This window comes from Portunus trituberculatus, chromosome 31 (genome assembly GCF_017591435.1).
Source record: "Portunus trituberculatus isolate SZX2019 chromosome 31, ASM1759143v1, whole genome shotgun sequence".
Taxonomy (NCBI): Eukaryota; Metazoa; Arthropoda; class Malacostraca; order Decapoda; family Portunidae; genus Portunus; species Portunus trituberculatus.
The window spans coordinates 19,310,917-19,332,134 of record NC_059285.1 but is presented as its reverse complement, the minus strand read 5'-3'; the positions used below and the strand labels follow the sequence as shown (position 1 = coordinate 19,332,134).

Sequence of the window (21,218 nt, the reverse complement as noted above, 5' to 3'; positions counted from 1 at the left end):
AGAGGAAGCGTGTATGTACAGTCAGCTCCACATTCAATAAAGTAGGCTTTTTACATTTATTATTAACTTAAGCCACATGTCAACTTTTTAGTAGGCCAGAAGAAATGATCACAAAATAAAGCCACCTTTCCCAACCCTACTTCATGTCCACCTTCCATCTACACTCCCTCCTTATTTCTCTCTGCTGCCCTCTCACCATGACCTTCCCTGTGGTCTAAGCTCCAGGCTACATCTCTCCTGTTAGAGATTAACCGATTATTAGTAGTCAAAGAGGCTAATAACCAATATTTGGAGCTGAAGTTCATTTGCAGTATATATATATATATATATATATATATATATATATATATATATATATATATATATATATATATATATATATATATTATAATATAAACATGTTTTATTTGCCTTATAAGTTTATTAACATGAGAGAATAGAGGGAAAGAATAGGAGGTGGGAGGGGGAGCATAGGAGAAATGTTCATGTTACTCCTGAAAACATTTTCTATGAAAGTGCTCACTACCAAAAGATGGCAGCACTGCCACTGTCCTCCAAACTTAAACCCACACCTAAACTTCCTCCTTGTATGTTCCTTGTTCTCCACCATGTGTATATTGTTACGCCCCTCTCCACTGTGGCAACACTGAATAACCCTGAAGTCTAGGGGGATAGGAGTCAACCACAATAGGGAGTGAGTAACTGATCAGTAAGGGAATTTATATTAAAAATTTCTATAAAATAAACTATTATTTATGAACATAAGGAACATACCAGAACCCCAGGAGAGTGACACTTTTCTGAATAATTAACAAATGACCCGAACTCACTGTACACCCAGATTACACACAACATATGCGAGAGAAACAGTTACACAATGACACATTTAACACACATACCGAAACCGAAGATAGCAGACCCTGGTAAGCCAGTCGAGTCCCCAACCATGCCCCTCACAACACCTTGGGAGAGAGGAGAGACCTCGATGTCTAGTGGTGAGACTGCCGCAACTTTCAGGCGTGGGGCCTTATATTAACTGGGTTTGAAGCCCGGTGTGTTTCGAAACGGGAATGAGACCCGGTATTAACAGTGAAGCAGCTCGGAGTTTCGAGCAGGGAAATGAGACCCGGTGTTTAGCAGTGAAACCTCAAACGTTGGTGGCATCAGGGCAGGCACTGGAGACTCGACTACCTTGTTCACACAACAGTAGTTACTCACACAATAATAATTACCCATACAAATAGTTACTTAATCTAAGTAATTTCCCATAAATATTAAAACACATATATTTAATCTAGTGCTTGTTGGGAGCACAGGGCTATGACAATATCTCCACAGCGCTATACATGCACAGCTTTCACTGCTGATTCGCTCTGCTTGTAACCAATCAGATGGTGCTGTGGGTGCCGGGTGAGACAATGCTGAAGATAGAGTAGTGACAAAAGACAAAGAGTGCGGCTGCATCAGAGCCAAAATAACCCAGTTTTGAATTTATCTCTTATCAGCCGTCGAATTAAAAAAAAGGCCGATGCTGATATGCATCAAAATGCTTAATATTGGAGCCAATAATCAGCCCGGCCGATAATCGGTCGATCCCTAGTCTTGTATGTATGTGTGTTTAATAATAATGTAGTATTTTAGTTTATTCTGAGTGGCAGTTTACAGAGTCAGCTAAAAATTCTACATATTATCCTTATATACTAACATTCATACGTACATCTTAAGTCTACACAACCCCATGGTGGCTTCTGACATCCTGATGTGCATTTGCTTGGTAGCACTAGATTAGGCTAGTGACCTAGTCCTGGAGTGGTCAGGCCACTCCATGTGTATTTTTCTATTCAGAGTTTGTTTCTCCTACCCAGCAGCAGGTCACAACTCTTGATTTATACCAGATATCTAATCACTGCTAGGTGACCATGGGCCACACACTTGAATAGAAGCCTTGCCCATATGTGAATGCCTGTCAAGTTTTATGTTTTTTGCTTAAGTCTTACAATTTGTATGACTTTCATGTCTTACAGCGTAAGTTGAAAATCTTATATTTTTCTCCTCATAATACGTTTTTTTATGTGTTTGTCGTAAGCAATTTGAAATAAATTCCCCTTTTCAAGTATTCTATAATATATGACACCTCTCCCAACACATCAGGGTGTGGTACTGTGCTTTTTTCATTTCCTTGACGGTGATGAAAGGCTCTTTTTTCACTTCACACTCCAGCAGCTTGTCAATCCTTGGGTGTATCTTCCTTTTCTTATGGTTTAATTACCATTTTATACACAAACTTATGGTCTCTAACACAAAATCTTACAGCAAGACACCATAGTCACTTAACAAGCGTGTGTGTGATTCACCTCGGTTGTCTGCTGGTCACCCAGCCAGTCTTCCCCATTACGGAGCGAGCTCAGAGCTCATAAACCAATTTTCGAGTAGGACTGAGACCACATAACACACTCCACACACCAGGAAAGCAAGATCACAACCCCTCGAGTTACATCCTGTACCTATTTACTGCTAGGTGAACAGGAACCACACATTAAGAGACTTGCCCATTTGCCTCACTGCTTACTGGGATTCGAACCTGGCCATCTCGATTGTTAGTCGAGCGTGTGTGTGTGTGTATTTACCTAGTTGTAGTTTTACAGGGCCTGGGCTTTATGCTCGTGTGGCCCCATCTCCATATCTACACTTATCCAATCTTACTTTAAAAGCATGCACACTCGTTGCAGACACTACTTCTTCATTTAAACTGTTCCACATCTCAATACATCTCTGCGGGAAACTATATTTTTTAATATCTCTCAGACATCTTCCTTTTCTCAGCTTTTTACTATGCGATCTTGTGCTTCGGATGTCATATTCTTCTCTCAGGATCAGTTTTTCATTATCCACTTGGTGTGTATTTACCTAATTGTATTTACCTAATTGTAACATACGGGAAAAGAGCTATGCTCGTGTTGTCCCGTCTCCATATCTATTAATGTCCAGCTTTTTCTTAAAATCATGAATATTCCTTGCGTTGACCACTTCCACGTCTAAACTATTCCATGCTTCCACCCTTCTATGAGGGAAGCTATATTTTTTCACATCTCTCCTATAAGTGGCCATTTTAGTTTTTCCCATGCCCTCTCGACATTCTTTCATTCCACATACACAGATCTTCCCTATCCATTTTTTCCATGCCAATCATCACTCTGTATATTGCTATCAGGTCTCCCCTTTCTCTTCTGTTTTCCAGGGTCGGAAGTTGCATTCTTTTCAGTCTGTCTTCATAAGTCAAATCTCTTAAGTCAGGCACCATTTTTGTTGCAGCCCTCTGTACTTTCTCTAGTTTCCTTATGTGTTTCTTTAAGTTCGAGCCCACTGTATTGTTGCATATTCAAGCCTCGGTCTTATCATTGCAGTAATTATTTTCTTCATCATTTCTTCATCTAAATATATGAACGCCACTCTTATGTTCCTCAATAAGTTCAATACTTCTCCAATTATTTTGTTTATATGTCTCTCTGGCGATAGGTCATTGGTAATTGTCACCCCAAGGTCTTTTTCTTCATGACTGGTTTTTATGTCTTCATTTCCTATCTTGTACATACTCCTGATTCTTCTTTCACTCTTGCCAAACTCTATTTTCTTGCATTTTGTCGTGTTGAACTCCATTTGCCATGTACAGCTCCATTTCCATATTCTGTCCAAGTCTTCCTGGAGTAGTTCGCAATCTTTGTCACATCTGTGTGTGTGTGTGTGTGTGTGTGTGTGTAATTCACCTCCTCGGTCGTCTGCTGGTCACCCAGCCAGTCTTCCCCATTACGGAGCGAGCATGTGTGTGTGTGTGTGTGTGTGTAAGTGTGTGTATATACTGTGTTCTGAATGAAAGTGCAGGTTAGAGAGAGAGAGAGAGAGAGAGAGAGAGAGAGAGAGAGAGAGAGAGTAGATGAAAAAGCAGAAGCAAGTAAAGACAGGGAAGGTAAAACCACACTTTATCTCATACTGTTTACTATTTCTTTTAATATATTATTTTCATTGCTTATATCTGAAATCCTTTGAAATTTTAGTAAACATACTCTCTCTCTCTCTCTCTCTCTCTCTCTCTCTCTCTCTCTCTCTCTCTCTCTCTCTCTCTCTCTCTCTCTCTCTCTCTCTCTCTCTCTCTCTCTCTCTCTCTCTCTCTCTCTCTCTCTCTATGAAATAAGTTTGTCAGGGAGAGAGAGAGAGAGAGAGAGAGAGAGAGAGAGGAGGGGATGAAGGTGGTGTGATGGAGGAGAAGAGAAGAGTGACAGGTAAGAGGGTGTGGATGGCCTATGATACACATCAGAAGCAGATGTAGCCAATGACAGCTACTATGAAAAAAGATATGTCACTTTTGTTAGAAATATTGGAAGGAAAACTGCATCAGTGAGTGTACCTGTGTGTGTTGCAGGTGGTGGAGCTGTGGGACCGAGTGTACCAGGCTTGGGTGGTGGCACATCCCCAGGCTGTGTCACCCGGCCCAGTGGTCACCTCGGAGGCTGTGGCAATGAGCTTCGACTCGCTGATGGAGGGACTTAAGCACTCCCCAGGTACCTGACCACTTTGCCCACCATGCCCTCTCACACTCCCTCATGGCTTCACCTGGCTTTGTGACCCAAGTTGAAGTATTAATAATCATGAAGCCTCAATTTTCTAGATTAAAAAAAAAGGAGTAGAATTGCCTAACTGATTAGGTTAGTTTTTTCATGCATTAAAAAAACAAAGTAAAGAAATATTTATCCACAGTACACATAATAAGTACATGAACATACATCTAACCTTCCAACAGTTTACTTTGAAAAGATTTTTTAACTTAAGTGTGTGAAATAAATGTTTTATTTGGTTTTAATATTGATTTATTTCCACAAACTTCATTAACACTTCCCAAAAACTTGGGAAACAAGATGCAGAAAATTGAGGATACAATGTTTTCAGCTAGAATGTCATCTATCCTAACACTTTAAAGCTTAACTACCTTTAGTGTATCTCTACTATTTTACTGTAATTTTTTGGGGCAGACAGCAATTATATAGCTTTTTTGCAAGTGTTTGTAATCTTTGATCACTCTCCTAATCTTGTAAAAAAGTGTAATGATAACAGCACATTTTACCTCATTACTTAACAGTTTCATCTCTATTTGATAAAACCACACTGCATCCTGTCACTACATCACTCTCACCTCTGCTCCCCCTCCTCAATACTAATAGTAACACCTCACTGTGTCTGCTGTATTCTTCTCTTACTAGTTTCATCTGAGAGGTTTGGTGGGAAAAATTCATCTCTCACCACAATTTACAGATTTTCATAATAGAATCAATATTAGTGAGTTAAATATTTTCTCCCTTTCTTTCCTCCCCTCTCCTCTCTCCCTCTCCTTTCCTCGCACTTGTGACCTCTCAACGTGGTGGTCAGACTCAGCAATGGGAGGTCAGTTGGTTTTTATTATCATATTTATTATTATTTATTTTTTTTATTATATATATATATATATTTGCAATTTTTCCTAATATCATTATGTTACTAGATTGTAAGATTTTGGTATTATTGTTATTTTCTTTTCCTTTTGCATTGATCCTAGCAGAGTGTAAGGTCTTAGCTCAGCCAGCCAGCCAATGGATACTTTATTATTGCCATTACTATAACCATGGCAAGAGTCCCACAATACTTGGCTTGTCAGTGTTTACAGTCACCCACGTAAGGTTCCCAGCTGTTCCCTGTTCTCTAGAGCCCCATCCTGGCTGTCATGTTAGGGATGCACGTTTTAATTTGATTTTTTTTTTTTTTTTCTCTCCTCACACACTCTTTTATTATAATTTTTTTATGTACAATATATGCATGTCTACAAAGGAAATACAAGCGAGGGAAAGGGAGTGAGGGAAGAAGGAACATGACTATCACAGTACTATTTTTGTCTTCTCTATCCACCCTTCTTCACTCCCTCCCTCCCTCCCTCCCTCCCTCCCTCTCTCATCTTCCCCTCCACCTTCTTTCTCTTCATATCAATTCTAGATGATAAATAGTTTCCGTTAAGCAAGTGAAATTTAGAAATTGAAACATAAAATGGATGAACATTATATTTTTGTTTCATCATGTGTTTTCTCAAATTAATGTACCTTATCTAGAGTGGCAATATGGTGATGAAAAAACACAATGAAGAAAAGCACCTTATTTTTTATTATCTACTTCATCCTATGTTTTCCAACCACCAAAGTCAGCATGTCTTATTTGTACCAGTAATGATGTGTGTGGTAGTGATGATGTTCTGGTGCTGGGGTCAACATACCTTAGCTATAATGGTATTGATATGTGTGGCAGTGGATGTATAGTGCACTAGTGAACATACTTATCTGTACTGCTCATAATGTGTTTGTTTGTGGTGGTGGCACAGGGGTTAGTCTGTCCCTGGTGAGTGAAGTGGTGGGGGACAACTTGGGCACTGTCATGAGTGTGCTGGAGTCAGTGTGGGGCCTCCTGCTGGGGAACCTCAGTCTGGCCATCTCTGCCCTCACTGCTGTCGCCTCGCTGCTGCTTGGAGGATCTCTCTCTATTCTTAACGCTCTCATTAGTGTGGTGAGTCTGACTGAAAACCTTACTTTTTCATTATTTTATCATGTTAAGGCTGCATTATATTCTCACCACAGAGTATGAATTTATTGTATTCTCAATCAGTATTCTATCACATATTCTCTTTCATACTTCACTCTATCTCCATCTAATTCCCTTTTCCTTACCATTTAACTTTCCCTCCCTTCATTTTCTGACCACACCCAATTACCTTTCCCACCATCTCTCTGCATTTAGGTCGTGTTCATGTCATCGCTGTTCTACGTGCTGAGCGCCAGTGGGTCAGTCTACAAGCCTGTTGCTGTGATAGTCAACTTGGCGCCTGGCCAGATGACCCAGTGAGTAGGGATGTGTATGTTGTTTGCTGTGGTGAAAGGAATGGAGAACATTATGTATTATTTGTCAACACTGCACCATAAGGTAAAACCATGCACCATACCATATATTTGTCCAAGCATATTTGGACAAGAGAATGGAATGTGTGTTATACATGCTTCTTATTACCATATCACTAGATAATGTTTAGTCATGCACCACATTGTACTTTGATTCACATCACATGCAACTGAATGGGGATTTGCAATCGTTTGATTAACATATTTTGAAGTGACTAAGATTGTTTTTGTCTTTTATGCTTTCTTTCTGTCTTCATCTATCTGTAACTTTAGTGCACTACAACTCACTAAATGAATTATGTGCATGTGAGTGAAAAATGCTTTTTATCTAGCCTGCCTTTGTGGCCTCATGTCAGATGTCAACACACACATCCTGCCCTTGCACTCAGTATGCATCTGGACCATAACCACACCACATTCACAGACGCTCAATTGAACACATCCATTGCACCCATCACACTCATTCTGCACATCCAGTTACCTGTGCCACCACAATGCCTCCCCACCCCCAGCCTGGGCAAAGCAGTGGAGGACGCGGTGAATGGAGTGTTCATTGCCTCGCTCAAGATGGGAGCATTTTACGGCATGTGGACGTGGCTGCTGCACTCCCTCTTCAGTGTCAACATTGTCTACATCCCTTCTGGTGAGCAGCGGGATGGAGATTTTGTGATTCAGCATAATTTTGAACTTGCTTTTTTTTTTTAAGAGGCAGAGAGGAATGAATAGGGATGGTAGTGTGCATTGTTTGCATCCCTTCAGGTGTGTGGAGAGATGATGCAGAAAAAGAAGCCAAGTCATGAATAAAAGGAAAAGAGGGGAAGATATTGTGGCAAACTTGAACCATTGTACTGTAGTTATAGTAGAAATGATAAAATATAAAAAGAAAGGAGGAAAAGGAAGTGAAGATGAAAGAGACAAGGAATGCACATTAAATCTAGGAAAAAGATGGGTTAATGTACATAGATACAGAGGCAGGACCATATGAATTTGGTTGAGGCCTTACATACAACTACTAGATAAACACATTACTACATACCTCTTCACTTCACACCATCTTCTTCCCATCAGTGTTGGGAGCAGTGTTTGGTGCTGTGCCTCTGGTGGGGACATACTGGGCTGCCTTTCCTGGTGCTCTTGAACTCTTCTGGCACCGGGAATCCCCCTGGCTGGCGGGTTTCCTCCTTGTGGCCCAGCTGCTGCCCATGTCTTGTGTTGACACTGCCATCTACGCTGACATTAAGGGGTGAGGGAAAGACTGGATACTTAGTTACTTGGTGTGTGTGTGTTGTGTTGTATTGTGTTGTGTTGTGTGTATGTGTTGTGTTGTGTTGTGTTGTGTGCATGTGTGTGTGTGTGTGTGTGTGTGTGTGTGTGTGTGTGTGTGTGTCCATATATCTTACAGATTAGAAAGTTGTAATAGATAAATAAATGGATACACATATTACCAGTAATGGAAGTTTATAGACAGATTAATAAGTAAAGAGAGCGATAGATATGTATAATAGATACCCTTATATCAAGAAGAAATAATGTCTTTATGTACATCCTTCCTATGCCATCCCATAAATAAATTGGTATGTAGAATGATAGATAAACAGACAATAAGCTTAAGCAACCAAACATGATGAAATGAAAAAACAAAAGAACAAGCATACTCTTAAATCTCTCCTGCCTTTTTCCACACAGAGGCAGCCACCCTTACCTGACAGGCCTCGCCATAGCTGGAGGTGTTTTCTACTGGGGGGTGCAAGGTGCTATACTGGGGCCACTTCTACTGTGCATCCTCAAGGTCGCCACTAACATGTACTCAACTCTCATCCAGTCCCCAGCTGATATCACGCGTCGCTTTGCCAAACTGCGCAGGTATGTGAAGGAGAGATAGATAGGAAGTGAGTATGTAGGATGGAAGGGTGATGGGTATAGGATAAGGGAGGGTATGTGGGGGAGAATGGGAGATGGAGTAGGTTGTGTGGGATAGGAGGATGTAAGTGATTGGGAAGAATCTTGTGATGGGGAGATGGGAGGTGGATGTGTAGGAAGAGAGGGTATAGATAATTGGGAAGTTTCTTGTGATGGGTGTAGATGATGAGAGAGTGTTTTGATGGTTGTAGGTGATGGGAGGGTATGTGTTAGCAGAATACCTTGGCTGAGTTAGTGACAGGTATAATCAAATAGAGATATAAAATAGATTGACTGGAGGTGAGGCAGGTACATTTCTTGAAGTAGCACTAGGAACACTGCAACACATTGTACTGCAGTGAGCTTGTGAATAGACAGGACAGCAATACTCTCTTATCATTCATGCTGACAGTAATACAGACAGCACAGAATGAATCTTTATAAATGTGGATCATATGAGCTGAGAATTGCTTATCTGAAATTATATTAGGAATGAAGTGTTTCTGATTTTTTTTTTTTTATTTATATATTTATCTGTTTATTTTATTTACATATTATTTTTATGAAGAGATTTCCTCCTACTTAGGTTACTATCAGAAAAAAATGTTATATGAAAAAGAAAACATTGTGAGTTTGAAAGGCCAAATATTCTGATGATTCACATGATAATATTATTATGATACTCTTTGTATGAAAATGTGCTTAGGTTATAAAGTCACCTTTATTTATGAGGCACAGTATGAGAGAGGGAGACAGTTCACATGACCCTACTTTTGAGAAATTGCATTTTGAAATTTATCACTGATTACTATGAAAACAGTAAAAATATATTACTATTATGCATCAAATGAAATATCTAGGGTAATTCTGCCTTGCCATATGCTTTTTAGTAATTCTTTTATTTATTTATTTATTTTTTTTTTATTTAATTTTTGGTTATGGCCGCAAATTTTGCTCACCCCCTACTCCACATTTTTATAAAGCATGTATGGTATAAGAGGTATTATGTTAAAAACTGTGTTAGGGTTCACTTTCATCCTTTATATTGGCTTGAGACATTTAAGTTCATTATCAGGAACAATGCCTTTATGTTCCTGACATTCCCCTTAGCAGATTTACCAACACAATAATAAGGATTGACTGGGGATTTATTTGCTATCCTTCCACCCATGAGCAAGGTTGGTAGTCACAATGGTGATGGAATATGCTGTGACTCTTGATGACAGGCACAGTCTTCTTTCCTCCTTTGCTGGGGCTCAGCATGCCAGATATCCACATCAGCGTCAGGTTGAGGGGCAGGGGAGTCAACACGTGTATTGCTGGATGAAGACATGTTATAAAGAACGAAAAAGTGCTGAGAATCAGAAGACTAGCTTGTGTGGTGAAGGCAGAGGCTAGTATGGTGGTGATGCATCACATTTGGTGGGAAAATGACAATAACACGCCACACTGGGCTGTGATTGGTCAGGCGCAGAGGCATGGCTAAATGTTCCGTTTTCACTGGTCCATGCATGTCCCAGCATGCGCGGGGCTTGTCCCCCTCTTACATACAGGAGAGAGAGTTAGTCTGATCCACACTACACCCCAAATTATGTCACTTTAGTCCTTAGTTTAACCATCAGGATGGTCAGATCTCTTCTCCCCGACTCTTCCACATGATAATCACACCCTTTAACAAGTTCTCTTCTCTAACTCAAAACCTCCAGATTTAAGGGTTATCCCCCTCTTCCATACCATGCCTCATATGACATTTTTTTTTTTTATTCTAATTATTATAATTTTTTTTTCTCTGGATAAAGGATTTTCATCTTTTACTTCTTTACTTTTTTTTTTTTTTTTTTAGTTTATTTAGGTGTTGGCCATCCAGTGAGGGCCAAACATAATGATAGAAAATTATGCTGAGGTCAATGAATAGCACCTTGACCTTTCTTTTTTATCCTCCCTGTGTGATTCCCCCCCTGTGATCCTCATGACCCCTGTGACCACCATGTCTGCACCCAGGGAGAAGCTGCAGGCAGGGAGAGAGTGAGCTGCCTGTAGGGACCCATAGCCAGCAGAGGCGTCCATAGTGTGTAGGTGTGAGTGCCAAGTGCTGCCAGCATGCCACACTCACCGGGCACTGGGGTGGTGGCACTGCATGTCTCTTTACTTTATATAGCCACTCACTGTAACATTACTAACACTGTCTCTGTAACCTCCCCTTCAGCTCTGTTTTAGTGTAAAGGAAGAGGAGCAGGGATATAAACACTGGAATTTGAAAGCACCCAAAGAAGGAGGAGGAGGAGGAGGAGGAGGAGAGATGTGAACATAGGAAATTGCAAGCACATAGAATTCTTAAGGAAAAGATTTGGGTTGTATTGGAAGATCTGCACACCACCAGTCTTGCACATACAGTAGGGATGGGAATGTGTGAAAAGTTTACATGAGAAACATAGTTCCAGAGGTTGATACAGAAGATCATCTTGTGAAGTAATGCACATAGCACATCTTGCACACATCAGTTGAGCAAAATCTATACAAGAATTATGAAAATCTCAAGTCAGTAGGGCAGAAGATTAACTAGTGATGTAATGGAAATTGCACAAATCTTGTATGCTTCTGTGCAAGATTGAAATGAAAAAGTGCAGCAAAGTTTGTATACTTACACACAGGAGTTAGACCCCTTAATGCCAATAATAAGAAAGATCATTTAATGATTCACTTATCACCCCATTCTTTTACCCATTACAATAGTACAGGGTAGCAGTAGAAATGTACAATATGTTTTGTATATCTAGATACCAAAGTTAAACCCTTCAATTCAGTAAGTCAAATGATCATGTAACAGAATGGTCCACACCACTTGTCTTGCTTCAGTGCAGTACATTGATGGGATTGTGCATTATCTTACGGCATTAGTCTGATTATGGGTGGTGGTGAAAAAAACAGACACATCATGATTGTAAGATAATCAGTTTTGTAGACCCATGAAGAGTAAGAGTGTTGTGTGATCAGGTTGACTGTGTGAATAATGGAAAGATAAGCAAATTTAGTTACCTTGTTTAATATTATGGAAGTGAGAGGAGAGAGGCAGAGAGAAAGAGATGGAAATCAGACTTTTCAAGAGAGAACATTTAAATAAAAATCTTGGGATGCTACCTAATCCTGTTGATAAACATAATAAAAAGAAGGTAATGCATGATAGTAAAGTTATGATAATTCTGATATGCCTTTGTGGCATAATAGGTCTCAAGGTTCAAGGAAGCCAGCAATAAGAGTAAGGAGGATGTTGCAGTTGTGGTGTGAGCAGAATGGACGGCTCAGATATTGTGTGAGGGAGTGATTGATGCAGTAGTGAACATTTCTAAAGGTGTCTTTGTTATTGAAAGAGAATAGAATGGAAGATGACATGCATAATCCTTGCATAACTTGGCCTAATTCCTAATTCAGTATCAAAGCAAACTCAGTGTAAGCTTTTACTTCAAACAACACTGCTGGGGAGTGACTGAAGCAATAGTATGAGGAGTTCTGGTGCTGATGTAGTCATATGGGTCTGCAATTAGTCCAAGCAATGTTTGGTATAGCTTGGCTGTGCTGCTGTGCTGCTCTCTGTAAAATGTTTCTGCCAGCTGTCTCTGCCTCCCTTCTGTTGGTGATGTTCGATGTGTTCCCTATTAGATGGTGACCAGATATATGGATCACAATGTAGGGGTTCAAGGTTTGTGCCTCACCTCACCACTGACAGGAAGACAAAACACTCTACTTATCCACTTCATAAAGGATAAACTGCTGTGACTTTTTTTTTCATGAGATTGTATGTATGGAAAACTTGCATGGAGTAAATTTCTGATAATGCAAGTTTAATATTTCCATAAAGAATAATGGTAAATATGTAGTTTTGTATCATGTAAATGTGTAAAAATTCACATAAAAAAAGAGTAAATCATTATACAGTGAAAGCAATGTATGAAAAAAAAAAAAAAAACTAAATGGCTGAAATTCACTGCACAGGAGATATAGTGGGATGGGCAGGAGCATAAGTAAGACACCAGGACATACATCCATGCTGCTACATTCAAAGCATGACCAGCAGGTTGTATGTGTGGTGTGTACTACATATTTACAAAGCTTCATTACATTTGTTATGGTGGCTCACTCCATACTAATACCTACCTCTTCTTTCCAGCATCATTCCTAGCAACTCTAGCCTCCTTTCTCTTACCTTCTGTCTCTTATCTTCCTTTTAACTTATCTTCCATCTGTGACCACAGGACATGAGCGAGTGAAACCAATGGGATTACTTTTAAGACTATATACATAGTAGACTCACTCATTGTCACTCACTCCCTCATATTCCAGAAATCCAACAATAAACTGAGATGGAAGTAAGCAGTGAGGTAACTAGTGTTTCTTTACATCAGTCCACAGCTTGCTTGGATGCTGCAAGGCTTGTAATGGCTTGGCTGGTGGTGTTGGTGGTGGTGGTGGTGGTGCCTTGTGGTGGTGGGGCAGGAAAGCTTCATCATGGTATAGAAACAAGTGCCAATGCTGTATGGTAGATGTGGAATGCAGTGTTGTGTGTGTATAGCTGTGCTGGTAAGGAATGTGCATTGCTGTGGTGCTTATTCTTCACATTGATAGCCATTCGTATATTAACCAGGCAAATTGTAACTTAAGAACATGGCAATATAAGGGAATATTTGTGTCAGTTCCTGTATAAACATGTTTACATATTTCCATCTCCTGTTGTCATCCATAAGAGAATGGGAAATGTTTTCAAAATTTAGATTCACCAATCAGATTTACCTAGAGATTTTAATTTTTCCCCCTTAAGCAATGCATTTTAGTGTGCTTCCAGGCAACATTTTGTATATTTTTCAGTCATGAATGTGAATGTTCTATTTGTAAATGCCCTCAAAAAATTATTTTATCCACAACTCAAATTTGTCAAATAAGATGTTCATAACTAGTGATTCACCCATACTAACTGCACAAATATGTTATCCCTTAATTATCAAGGTACTTATTCCTGATGCAAACAAACGTAAGCTTCTGTGCACCTTTCCACTTCATGAGTCCATTCCTTTGTCCACGTAGTCAATGCCAGAGACATGTTTCTTTCCCAAACAGTCACCAGTTATGGGCATCAAGTGGAGATATCATGTGATCTGTGTGATTACTTTTGGTGCCCAGTATTAGAGAGAGAGAGAGAGAGAGAGGTTGTCATAAGAGTTGTTGATTAAAGAGATCATAAAGTGTCTGCTCATAATGCCAAGTGCCTCTGTCTCTGTGGCTGCCACTGTCACTACTTAGCTTGAGTTGTGCTGCAACACCCAATGTTCTTCTATTTCCATCAGTATTGCTATTGCCTGTATCTTGAGCCAGAAAATACATTAATCCTACAAAATGTAAATGGAGAAAAAAATCATGCTATAGATAGTACAGTACATTTTTGTCATATTATCAGTTTATTTATAAGAGTTTGAGTAGCTATGTGCATGTAGGTGTATATTACTTTTTATATAGCAGTAATTTGTTGTGTTTGATAGTTTTATATGTTTGTGCAATAATAGTTTGTTTGCCTCATTGTTTTCATTGCAATGAGTCCTCAGGAAACACCAGGTAGGTGGCAAGTGCACGTAACTCTATTTACGCGATAGATGCGTTCCAAGAGGCATCGTGTATTTCAAAATTCGCGCAAAACAAATTTGTAATTCTCACAAGAAGCAATAGATAATAGGGGGGATCCGGGATGTGGTCTTAAAAATTTCATACAAAATATTTTTTTTTTTTTTTTTTATTTGTTACCATTCTAAATACTAGAAGTGTATTTGAAATAAAGGGAAAAGCAAGAAATTATAAGAGAAAACAACAAAACAAATAATACGTAAACACAACACTCACTGCGTCACTGCCTTCACCACTCACACCACAGTCAGTCACCATCTTCCTCTGAGCTTTTCCACTTTATCAAAAATCCACTAATCAAAAATAACCCCACAGTATAAAAGTAAACACTAGTGAAAAAAATAAACGCAGGACGCCAATGTCTTCACCCCTCACAAGCACTTACTGTCGCTGTCCACTTTCTGGCACACAATTTGAAATGCGTCTGGCGCTCAGTTTGAAAATGCGGTTGGGCCAAATCGTGTATAAGCAAACCGATCATGCAAATGTGATTAATTATAATATTTTTTTCAGTCACGTATTAACAAAAACACGTAAATTAAACATGTGTAAATCAAGTTACCTGTATAGTTGCATTGTACACACTAACACACTGACTTCATTAAGTACTTACAAGATTGCCCTTGTAAATAAATAGTTGCTTGATTTAACATCAGCACTAGTTGTTAAAATCAGAAAACTAATTATCAAGGCATAACATCGGCTTCTGTTTTGTCATATATGTATGTGACGATGTAGTGTTGCATGTGTACTAGTTGAGCAGCATCTTGTAGTGTTCATACATTTGTCTGTTGTGGATAACTGGGCACATTAGCTCCACCTCTCAGTGTTAACCTGTGAGGTCACAAGTTGTGTGGTTGCTGTACAACAGGGATGAGAAGAAGAGCCGTTGTGTTTAGTTATACAAGACAGGCAAGTGAGTGGTGTAGAATTACCATGTAGTCCTTTCAAGTATTTAATTGATATTTTGAGGTCCCTTCAGAGCATAATGCTTCTTTGATAACATAGAGTTTAGATGTTGTTATACTTATTGTAGTATCTGAATAAATCAGTGTATAAAGAGTAAGAAATTTTGAATATTTTTGTGGCCACATCATGTGAGTGAGTGGTTATAATGGTGAGTAAGGAACACAATAGAACTTGCTTCCCAGAGATGTTTGAGGTGATGCAGCAATACAACATCAGGACTTGCTTGTCTACTTACTGTCTGTTTTTCTCACTTACTTCCAGATGCCAGAGTGAAGTTGTTTGTGATCTGTGACAGACAAGACAAGAAGCTCTGACCATCTCCCTCTCTTCTCTCCTATACCAAGCTGCTGCACTGCACAGGAGGCCAGCTCAGAACTGCAGATCTGGCACAGCACAGCACTGCACAGCATTCAAGCCTTGTGTACTCTTGCCAAAACCTTGTGTAAACTGGAGCTTAATCTCATTAGTGCTTAGTGTTTTAAGGGACTTGGGCATTCAGGGTATATGTGTAAGTAAGGTGAGTGCTGTGTGAGTGAAAGGAAGGTCCATTCCCTTAATGGTCTGCTGAGATTATCAGATAGAATGGAGTTTGGGAGAATAAGAGCACTGGAATACTTATGGACACAACCACACAGACTTCTTCCATGGCTACAGCATGAGGGAGCTCTATGGAACAAGCCTCAGTAGGTCAGTAGGTCAGCCTGGCGCCTTAGTGAGGGCAAGGTACCCTTTAGTGATTTACTAATGCGCATTGAGTCTTTGTCTGTTCACACAGTATTTTTTGCCAAAAATTTTTTCTGCACTTTGTCACTTGAGCTCTGGGATGAAGCTATGTGGGTGATGTGTGCCTGGGTAGTGGGAAAATGTTGCATGTGTGAAAGTAGAGCAAGACTACCATCAGCCCAACTTGTGAGGTGTGGCAGGAAGTCTTGCAACTCCAGAGAGGGACTGTAGAGGCAGATGTTATAGGGTACCAATGGTTTTTACTGCACTGGTGATGCACAATAGGCTCATGAATGCTGCCTGGTGTGTGTGTGTGTGTGTGTGTGTGTGTGTGTGTGTGTGTGTGTGTGTGTGTGTGTGTGTGCTAGACTGCTGCTGGAAGAAAAGCTTTAATGTGTTTGCCCTCGAAGCATACTGATTCTCACAGAGAAAATTTTCTAAGAACATTTTTTTATTTTTTTTTATTTGTTTATATTTAAGTTAGTGTGTGTGTGTGTGTGTGTGTGTGTTTGTGTTTGTGTGTGTGTGGTCATTACCTAATGCTCCTTGATAATCTTCAGCTTGTACAGAAAAGTAGCACACTTCCTTAGTATAAATACATAGTTACTGTTCACTTATTTTTTGTACCATGGATCAGTCAAAAAAGCTTCCTCTGAAGTAGGTTAGTAATGGTGGTGCTGCCTTGTACTATAATGAATGAGCCTTGTTCTAAAACCTGTGAGTGAGGGACAGCTGTGATGGCCAGTTGGTGGTGGCAGTGATGATAGAGACTGAAGCATCGACACTGGTGATAATTGTGGTAGCTATTATGCAGGTGATGATAACTGTTTCATCCAGTAGTGGTAGGAGTGGTGACAGAGGTAGTGAAAGTTCTTGTAGGTCTGATTGTTACTCTTGGTGGTAGTGGTGTTGGTGGCAGTTGTTAATAGGACAATGTTTTTTGTTTTGATATTAAGGAAGAGGGCAATTAGAAAGTGCTTTTCTTCCATTATGGTGATAATTGGTGGTTTCAATCATACCTGTTATTGTTTCTTTTTGGTAGGAGGAGTGGTAGTGGCAGTGATGGTGCTGATGATGAAGCTGAGGTACAGGTGTTGATTCATCCTGTGTATGTGTGTATTATTACTTTGCATTATGAAATGGAACAAATGAAATGAGTTTCTAAGTGACATAGTTTTCTTGCTGTTCTGATTTCTTCTTCTGATTATGTCTTTAAGAATAGTATGAATATTTAGGCAATGCAATCTCATCTCGTCCTTAGGTGTTTATAGCATATAGAAGAATTAAGCTTGCTAGGAACACTGACTGGAAAACAGTTCTTATTTGCATTTGCCAAAGTTTGTGAGTTAAGAGAAATGTTTCCATGACATTCTTATTTGTATATGAAGTCTTTGTCCCTTTGAGGAAATGCACGATCCTCAGAAACTGTATATTTCCTCATTTGATATTAGCTTAATTATAAGATGATTACTTCATGTATTGGAAAATAATTATTGAGTCTTGACTTTGGTGTCTGTTTCATTATATTGCTGACAAATTACTTTTCATGGATTAGAAATGGCCTCTGTTTAAAGTGAAGGTCAACTCACATCATGATATGTAATTGTCCAAGTCTGTTTTGGGGGCTGCCACGTCTGTCGCAGCCCTCATGACCCAGCAGTAAAGAGATGCTTCCTTCTCAGTTGTACTTGTCTGCAATTCTCATGTATATTACAAGTGTTTCTACTTTTGCTCTTTACATGTGTTTCTCAAATATTACCACTTGCATAGGAGTGCCTGCACACACACACACACACACACACACACACACACACACACACACACACACACTTGCTATCTCTATACAGGGACCTTATCTGTTCATGTATGGAGTATTGCTCACATGTTCAGGAGGTTCCACTCCTACTGCTCTATTAATTAGGGTGGAATCAAAATTTTTTTGTTCTGTCAACTCCTCTCCTTTCACTGGGTGTCTTCAGCCTCTTTCTTATTGCCACAATGTTGAGTCTTAAACTATCTTGTAATACTATTTTCATGCCAACTGCTCTTCTGATCTTGCAAACTACATGTCTCGTCTCCTCCCCCCTGCACAAAATTTTCTTCTTTCTATCACCACTATTCTGTCCACCTCTTTAATGAAGAATTTTAACCAGTACTCTCAATCATTCATACTTTTTTCTGGTAAACTCTTCCTCCTGCCTGCTTCTGTATTTTCATCTGCCTATGACCGAACTCATTAAGAGCAAAGTTTCAAGACATTTATCCCATTCTTTTGGCTGATTATTTTGTCCCTCTTCTTTTGCCTCAATGTCTTTTTTTTTTTATTATTATTATTGATTTGTTGCCCCTGGCTGGTTTTCCCCTCTTACATAAAAAGAAATACACTATTTGCTGTCATGATGGATAGCATCCTCAACAATTACATAGTAGGGTGAAGTTTGCACTATGCTCACCTAGGGTTTTCACTGTTGACAAAGGAAGTCTATAGTGTGTGTGTGTGCTGTGTAAAAGGTCTCTGCCTTATTCATGAATGTAACTGACTGTGAACTCTGAAGCACTCACCTGAAAGTACAGCCATCAGTCATGAGTCCAGTGCATGAGGAGGCCTGAAGACTGCATTGAATATTGTAAGTACGTACATTCACACACACACACACACACACACACACACACACACACACACACACACACACACACACACACACACACACACACACACACAGGTACAGTATCTCAGTGGTTGTGAATAGTGTAATAGGAAAATTTCCATTTCCATAAAGGAGTAAAAGCATGTAGTCCATCATGTAAGATAATAGTATTTGTGTCAAAGTGTGATTTAACATTGTTTTTATTGTGGTTTTATATATCCACAGGTGATGGGATTTTCATATCACATGATATACAGAGTTCAGAGTTTACTGCTGGGTGAATTTTACCTTGGGGGAGTGAATGTTGTGATGAATTGATGGTGTGTGTGTGTGTGTGTGTGTGTGTGTGTGTGTGTGTGTGTGTGTGTGTGTGTGTGTGTGTGTGTGTGTGTGTGTGTGTGTGTGTGTGTGTGTGAGAGAGAGAGAGAGAGAGAGAGAGAGCAACAAGAAGTAGAATTATAGAAAAGGCATATATGTATGCAGAAAGCGATTTTCTGTGTTATCTGTCTCTCTGATGATAAGGAATAATTTGCTTACAAGAAACTCTTTTGTTGATGCATTTACCAAACCAGGATATGTAGGTGACATGTTAATGATAATGCTTGGCTGAGGATTTGTTTCCTAGAGTCTTGCAAATATAATTGAAGTAATGTTTTCAGGGAAATCTTTTAAGCTCTACATCTTGTAACTTTAAGGGAAAATTTAAAAAGGGAAGAAGTGAATGGTTCTTGCAAAATACTTTAAGTGTGACCTGAAGCACGAAAAAATATTAAGTAATGGAAATTAATGTTTAAGAAGTGTAATATTTTAGGTTTTATTTATTTTCTTAGTGTGAGGCAGTGAATGAAGTGTTAGTATGAAGAGCTGACAGCAGCAGTGCTTGCCTGTTACTACTGCTGTTGCTTTTGCTGCTCTCACCATATCACCTCTGCTGCCTCGTATCAAAGGGGTGTTGATCCTCAGCCGGCCACAAGTAGGTTATTGCAGGTTCTTACTTTAGATTAGGGAATGATTACCTTATAAAGATTGACTCATAGAAGCTTTATACCAATTAACACCAGCAGACTAGACAAGATGCTTTTGTTAAAGATTTCAAAATTTTATTCATGCAAGAATTGTATTCAAAGTAAAGTTGCCAAAATCGTGTTTTTTTTATTTACCAAAAAATTAAACTTTTCTGAACTGATGTTTTGGCATCATGACTCATTTATAAACAAATTATAATGGCATGAGGAGTGGGGCTGACATGACACTTATTCTACATAACATTGATGTAGCTTACAAATGAAAGGTTTCAAGTCCCTACATATGTTTGTAGTGCTGCAGGAAGGAAAGACCAACAGACCTGCACTCTTGTGGATGTGTGAAGCAGAGTGTGGACACCTGCAACAGATACATAGTGACACTGAAGAATGCCAACAGAGACCACTCCCAATAAGGTCCTCTTGTCAAGTGAGTGGAGTGACTAGTATGTGGAGACACCTAGCTACACATACATTCTTCATTCAAGATTTAGAATTGAAAAAAAGTATATATATATATATATATATATATATATATATATATATATATATATATATATATATATATATATATATGATGACTCCTATACCAGCTAAGGAGTCCCCTTTCTTTTCTCACTTTTAAGGGACTGGCACCTCAGTGGGCCATTTTTATTACTTTTTTCTGCCCATGTCCGGTTATCTCACTTACATAAAAAAGTCTTAGCCATTCTGATAAAAATTTATAACAAGTACCTCATTTATCATATGTGGCTGTTTGTCCTGTTAAATGTTTTTGGAAATACAAAGTTTGGTCAAACAAAACTTCATCTAACCTTAAATCTAAGCTAACATATCCTAGCCTAATGTAATCTAAACCTAATCAAATTCTTTTGTGGCACGATGTGGTGATTATCAAAAGCATCAATATGAGGTAGTAATAGCTGGTCATGGGAAAAAAACTTTGAAATGTTAAGTACAGTGAGTGCCTACCACAGCATGTCGTACCATGTTATGAGTTACTGACAAGAATCATTAGTAAACATTAATTGGCATTCTTTGTATGTGTTATTGGAGGAGCCAGAGGGGACAAGGAAATGAGGCTGTTTGTCTATGATGATCAAAAGGAGTGGCCAGTGACGGCCACAGAAGAGCTTTGGTCCCTCTTTATGTTTACCCAAATGCTTCCTGCCTGCTTCTTTGACCCTCCTTTCCCCACCACCACCACCTCTAGCCTAAACACTCTAGTCTAGGCTCTTCCTTGTATCACCCTTGACTCACCTCCTGCAATGGAATACTTAATTAGTCACAGTAATGATTTTTTTTCCATTATTTTTGGATACTGG

At 39.2% G+C, this 21,218-nt stretch overlaps 1 protein-coding gene across 15 annotated transcripts in view; it reads left to right on the top strand.

Annotated features, from left to right (window-relative positions):
• Positions 1-20,015, top strand: part of LOC123511272 (transmembrane protein 245-like) — a 57,149-nt gene extending 37,134 nt beyond the window's left edge. For 4 of the 15 annotated variants that reach the window (XR_006676731.1, XR_006676724.1, XR_006676725.1 and 1 more), the window contains 9 exons: positions 4,418-4,556; positions 5,419-5,433; positions 6,395-6,576; positions 6,808-6,908; positions 7,478-7,608; positions 8,034-8,208; positions 8,652-8,828; positions 13,265-13,370; positions 15,762-20,015. Coding sequence is in view for 6 of the 15 variants with exons in the window: in XM_045267015.1 (XP_045122950.1) it covers positions 4,418-4,556; positions 5,419-5,433; positions 6,395-6,576; positions 6,808-6,908; positions 7,478-7,608; positions 8,034-8,208; positions 8,652-8,828; positions 15,762-15,792 (951 nt within the window). In the remaining 9 variants the exon portion in view is untranslated. Of the gene's footprint in view, positions 1-4,417; positions 4,557-5,418; positions 5,434-6,394; positions 6,577-6,807; positions 6,909-7,477; positions 7,609-8,033; positions 8,209-8,651; positions 8,829-10,865; positions 10,943-13,202; positions 13,241-13,264; positions 13,440-15,761 lie in introns of all 15 variants that reach the window. The other 11 variants (XR_006676732.1, XR_006676730.1, XR_006676728.1 and 8 more) reach the window with 10 other exon arrangements.
• The last annotated feature ends 1,203 nt before the right edge of the window (positions 20,016-21,218 follow it).